The 6086-nt window shown below is 47.0% G+C and overlaps 2 protein-coding genes across 2 annotated transcripts; both read left to right on the forward strand.

Moving 5' to 3' along the window:
• The first annotated feature begins 1723 nt into the window (after positions 1 to 1723).
• Positions 1724 to 3994, forward strand: LOC135390205 (uncharacterized protein K02A2.6-like). Its single transcript, XM_064620165.1, has one exon. It carries the CDS (start codon positions 1724 to 1726, stop codon positions 3992 to 3994), a length of 2271 nt encoding a protein of 756 aa, XP_064476235.1.
• A 93-nt stretch (positions 3995 to 4087) lies between these two features.
• Positions 4088 to 5017, forward strand: LOC135390219 (uncharacterized protein K02A2.6-like). Its single transcript, XM_064620167.1, has one exon. The coding sequence runs from the start codon at positions 4088 to 4090 to the stop codon at positions 5015 to 5017; it is 930 nt and encodes a 309-aa protein (XP_064476237.1).
• The last annotated feature ends 1069 nt before the right edge of the window (positions 5018 to 6086 follow it).

The following is a 6086-nucleotide window of genomic DNA, read 5'->3' on the forward strand; positions in this document are numbered from 1 at the left end:
TCACGCAGGGACAATGCAATTGGGTATTTAGCATTATGCAATAATTATCTGTTAGCAGAAATTCTTAGTTTATTTGCATATGCTTCAGTTTTTACAGTCAAGCACAAGTGCGCGCAATTTTCGCTGCTCTTTCCTCAAATCACTGCTTTTGCGCAGAAGAAAATCGCGTGGTACAGCTGTGAAGTAAGTTTATCTGCTTGTTTGTTAGATGTTGTTAGGACCTCGGTATGTTGAAGAAGTACGCTGTTATAGTTATTCGTGCAGAAACGCTTGCATCTGAGCGCAGGATAAGAATTCCTGAAGCACCCTCAGTGTAAATTAATTATTTTAGATGTGAGTCTGCTTCTCTGCATGACAAGGCTGAAATGGGAAGAGAGAAAAAAATTGAGCACTTGATTAATAGCGATCCAAGTAACAGGACAATTATAGTTTCCATCGAAAGTAGAATTTTAATAGGCTCTTAAGATTATAGTTTTGTAGTAGTAGTTTTTCTAAACTGCAATGCAATAATCATTAATATAGTATAGGAATGCAATCATGTTCCCGTAAAGGCGTTCTGTCTTGTGCTTTGTCGTGCGCGAATGGAACTTTGCCCACCGGCTTTCGCGCCTTTTTGCTCGCAGGTGTAGCCTCAGACAACGAATCTATGAGCATAGAAAGGCTCATGTATTACATAAGCCCGGTGATGATGTTGAGTGGACTCACTTATTATTTTGAAAGAGCAGTGGTAGTTTACTGCTGATGTGATTCTAATGACCACGATGAGCCTTTGGGGTGAAAATCGGTAATATGCACGGTGCTTTTTTGTTGAATTTTAATGTAAGAATGAATATCAGTAAGAGTAGCACAAAGGGAATACTCTTGCGATTCAATAAATAATAGGGGTCTTTATCTTTGCTGCTGTCTTCTTCAGACAGGATGTGATGACGTCACGCAGTCTGTAGCAATGCATTGACCGTTACTGGAAAAAAGTGTAGCAATAGAAAAATGGTATGTATTGTCCTGGACGGATTTATGATGAGCACTGTTTTTGAATAAGAGAAGTGTGTGTGCTTAGAAATAGTTTGATGTTGTTTTTCTGCGTTGTTCACGTGATGCTCTTTGCATTCCCCCCCCCCCCCTTGTTGTCTGACGAACATGCGCTGACATGCCGAGACCTGTTCTGACACGCTTTCCTTCTACATGTAGTTTTTCCTTTTTGAAAAGAAACATTCTTGACGATGTCGATAGCTGCCTTGAATGGGAGTAGTGCTATTCTGAATAATTTTGGAATTCATTTAGTTCAGAGAGTAACCGCGAGGGGGGCAGGTGTGTGGCTTTATTCAGGAGGAACAAAGCGTCATGATTCAGTTATCTGCCTGGCTCTCGGATGGCATGGACATGTCTTGCTGAACCATTATTTTGTTTTTTCCTTTACAGTAAGACTTTGGGAATGAAATGCCTAATTCCTACAATCTCCTTTGATGTATGGTGTTTTTCTGCAATAGTACCCTACGGAATCATTATAGTAGAATAAAGGAAATAATCTTGGGATAGTGATTCAATTAATAACAGGTCCCCTGTGTAGTGTTAGCTCCGCTACTAGGGGGGAAAGGACGACGACGTTGACGAGGTGTAGGAGCTCGTGGGGATGAATAAAGCATTAACGTTCTAAACTGCAACGTGGCTGGATGTCCTTTACTTCACGGTACATGGTGGCAGCGGTGGGATACGTTTGAAGACAATGTCCCTGGAATCAAGCTTTATGTCATCATCGTCTATCTCATCGATCGCCGGACTTCGGCAACCAGCCCAGTTCAACTTCATCGACGTCACGGACTGGCCTGCCTGGAGGGACGAGTTTGAAGACTACCTCTATGCGTCCGGAACTCAAGATAAACCAGGAGAAGTTAAGGTCAGGACATTGCTTTACTGCATGGGAAGAAAAGCGCGTGAAATCTTACGAACCTTCAACCTATCTGAGGAAGAGACAAAAGATTACGGGATTGTGCTGGAAAAGTTCAATGCACATTTTACTCATTCACGAAACACTGTTTACGAGACTGCAAACTTCAGCCGACGGCAGCAGAATCTTGGCGAAACCGCAGACGCGTACCTCGTAGAGCTGCACAAGTTGGCAGAAAAATGTGACTTTGGCCTAACGAAAGAGCGGATGATACGAGACAGGTTCGTTGTTGGCATAATAGATACTAAGCTGTCACAGTCGCTTCAAATGGATTCGTCTTTAACCCTTCAATCGGCCCTAACGAAGGCCCGCCTAAAAGAAGCGGTTGTGAAGCAGCAAAGCGAGTTGGGGAAAAAAGACCTGGTTGCCGACACCGTGGGCTGTGACTGCAGATGTTCAAAGCCAGCCCTTACTGAAGAATTCGCAACAGATCTTGTTAGCCGTCAGGAGAAGAGAGATCGCCGCGGCGTTGACTCACGCCATTCATGCGCCCACTGCGGATATCGGCACCCACAAAGGCCCTGTCCCGCACGCAACAAAGAATGTTTAAAATGCTGCAGAGTCGGTCATTTTGCAAAAATGTGCCATACTAGCCTCCCACAGTGGGGAAAACCGGGACCCAGAGACTATCGCAGGAATTTTGTATCCGAGGTCACACTGCCCGAGAATGATTTCTTCCTCGGTACGGTAGCAATGCAGACTCCAGCTCCCGTAACCAGAGAAGTAGAAGTCAGAGTCAATGATGTTCCTCTGCTAGCAAAGATTGATTCTGGCGCTGACGTCACTGTTGTCGGGTCTGGATTCCCAGGGTTGCCAGACCTTCTTCAACCGCCAGAGACACTGAAAGGACCAAGTGGAACTACGCTCGACGTTCTTGGGAAGTTCAGAGCAGTAATCCAATGGAAAAAGAAGACTACGTCCCAAATGGTATATGTCGTGCACGGTCTAAGAAAGCCCCTCTTGGGGTTGCCAGCATTACTTGACTTAGAGATCATACGTTTTTTGAACGAAGTGGAAGTCGGAGAAGATCACTGGTCTACTCGCAAGTTCCCCGAGCTGTTCCGAAGTCTAGGCAAAATTCCCGGGGAATACGTCATTCGATTACAAAAAAACTGTACGCCGTTTGCCATAGCCGCCCCACGTCGCGTTCCTTTCGCCATGCGCACTTCAGTTAAGACAGAGCTCGACAATATGGAGAAACAAGGTGTTATACGTAAAATACACACTCCGACAGATTGGTGTGCACCAATCGTTCTTGTGAAGAAGCCTTCGGGGAAAATCAGGATCTGTGTTGATTTGACGAAGCTCAACGAATGCGTTAAGCGAGAAAGGTTGATCTTGCCAACCGTAGAAGAGGTCTTGGGCAGCATTGGCCCCGCCAGGTTTTTCACGAAGCTGGATGCTAATTCCGGGTTTTATCAGATTATGCTCTCAGAAAAGAGTCAAGAGCTCACAACTTTCATAACGCCGTTCGGACGTTATTGTTTCCAACGCCTTCCCTTCGGGATCACTTCAGCACCAGAGGTGTTTCAAAGGAAAATTGCGCAAGTGCTTGACGACTTACCAGGAGTCCTGAACTTAATGGATGACATCCTTATTTATGGAGACAACAGAGAAGAACACGACCGGAGACTAAATGCAGTCTTACAGCGCCTGTGTGACAATAACGTCACCCTGAATCTCGAGAAATGCAAATTCTTTGTGGAGAAGATTTCGTTCTTGGGAGTTCTCATTGACCAGCACGGAATTTACCCGGACCCCAGAAGAGTAGAAGCGTTGACAGCTCTAGAACCTCCTCAAAACGTTTCGGACTTGCGTCGTATTCTAGGGATGTTCAACCATGTTGGAAGGTTCATCCCTAACATGTCAACATTATCAGCACCTCTGCGCGAACTTCTTGTGAAGAACGTTGACTGGTATTGGGGAAACGGCCAACAGGATGCTTTTCAACGTCTAAAGGCATCCATCTCATCTGGAATTTGTATGGCCAAGTACAACCCTAATCTCCAGACGATACTGTCAGCAGATGCCTCATCCTACGGGCTTTGAGCCGTGCTACTGCAAGTCCAGCAACCTGGGGACCGTAAGCCAGTAGCGTACGCGTCGCGATCACTAAACAGCGCCGAAACTCGTTATTCGCAAATGGAGAAAGAGGCTTTAGCCTTAACCTCGGCCGCGGAGAAGTTTGACGAATATATCTGTGGTCTGCGCTGTACCTTCGAAACTGATCACAAACCGCTTGTCGCCCTCCTCGGTCTCCAGCAGCTGGATCAGCTACCACTAAGAATTCAGAGGTTTCGGCTGAGACTAATGAGATACGATTACGACGTCACCTATGTACCCGGTGCGTCCATGACAATAGCCGACGCTCTTTCGCGTTCTCCGCTGAAGGACACCACGTCATCCCTTACTGCCGATGAAGTTTCGGCATTCGTACGTGGAGGAATCGAGGCGATCCCGGACTCCGACAAATTGCTAGACCGTATCCGGGAATTTCAGAAAAAATATGAAGTGTGTAGCACAATAAGAGAGTATTGCAAAACGGGATGGCCCCCCAAAGGGCGAATTAACCAGGCACTACGTCCTTATTACGAACAAATGGCAAAACTCTCAGTGTGTGAAGACGTCCTACTGTGCGGCCAGCGTATCGTAATTCCCATGTGTCTGCGAGAAGAAATTCTGGGTCGCATACACGAGGGACACCAAGGAATTGTTAGATGCAGACAGAAAGCGAAGGAGTCTATCTGGTGGCCGGGTATCAGCAAGGAGCTCGCGGACCTTGTTAGAGCCTGTTCCGTCTGCGAGGAGTACAGACTTCAGCCGTCAGAACCCATGATCCCAACGGAGACACCTCCCCTCCCATGGGAAAAGGTCGGAGTGGATCTATTTCACCTAGGGGGAATCGAATACGTCCTGGCAGTGGACTATCGGTCCAGATACCCAGAAGTGCTACCTCTGTCGAATGATTGGTCTTCACGAGCTGTCATTTTACGCTTAAAAAGCATCTTCGCGAGGCACGGCATTTCCCGAGAAGTGGTAACGGACAACGGTCCTCAGTTTGCAAGTGAATAATTCAGGAACTTTGGACGATATTATGGATTTAAGCACACCACATCTAGTCCCTATTTCCCACAATCTAATGGACAAGCGGAAAGAACTGTCAGGACTGTCAAACGCCTCATTCAAATGTCCGAGGACCCCTATCTCGCGTTGCTCAATTACAGGAATACACCCGGACCTTCTGGGGAAAGCCCAACACAGCTTCTGATGGGACGACGCTTGAGGAGCAGGGTACCACTTCTTCCTCAACAGCTGAAGCCTGATTATCAGCACTATGGGTGGAAAGACCGAGACACCTACGAAAAAAAGAAACAGAAGACGAACTTTGACCGGAGACATCGCGCTCATACTTTGCCGCCTCTTCAGAAGGGGGAATCCGTCTGGCTACCACAGCTGAAAATACAAGGAACTGTCGTGGATATCGATCGCGCTCCGCGGTCCTATTGGGTGCAGACTAACAAGGGTCTGCTACGTCGAAACCGCAGACATCTGATACGCAGGGCTAACGCCCCTTCAGGAGAGGGGCTCTCACAACAAGATTCTACGCTGGACATTGAGGTTCCCGAAACACCGATTCCTGTGGGGACTGCAAGAGAAGACTTCGAAGGTGAGGTCGACCAACGGTCCAAAGATGATCCTGGCCCGAGGGTAGATGCCCAGGCTTACGGACAACCGTCCCTGACAACATCTCGATATGGAAGGGTATCCAAGCCTCCGAACAGATATGGTTACCCAGTATAGGCTGTTTTCATTTTGTATTTCACTACTTGTTAGAGGTTTGAAAAAAAAAAGAAAGAAAGTTGTAGTGTTAGCTCCGCTACTAGGGGGGAAAGGACGACGACGTTGACGAGGTGTAGGGGCTCGTGGGGATGAATAAAGCATTAACGTTCTAAACTGCAACGTGGCTGGATGTCCTTTACTTCACGCTACACCCTGTCTAGAGCGTACACGTCCTTGAGCCACGCAGGTGCTTGATGACGTCATACCGCGACACTATTGTTTCAGGAGGGCATTGTCCAGAGGAGCATAGTGGAAAAAAACAGTGTAGCCTTAGGACAATAGGCTGATGTCACGAGCAATG

The sequence above is a fragment of the Ornithodoros turicata genome, chromosome 1 (assembly GCF_037126465.1).
Source record: "Ornithodoros turicata isolate Travis chromosome 1, ASM3712646v1, whole genome shotgun sequence".
NCBI lineage: Eukaryota > Metazoa > Arthropoda > Arachnida > Ixodida > Argasidae > Ornithodoros > Ornithodoros turicata.

Excerpts from the sequence above, each read along its gene's own strand:
- LOC135390205 (XM_064620165.1), top strand. The coding sequence starts at position 1,724 with ATGTCCCTGGAATCAAGCTTTATGTCATCATCGTCTATCTCATCGATC.
- LOC135390219 (XM_064620167.1), top strand. The coding sequence starts at position 4,088 with ATGGAGAAAGAGGCTTTAGCCTTAACCTCGGCCGCGGAGAAGTTTGAC.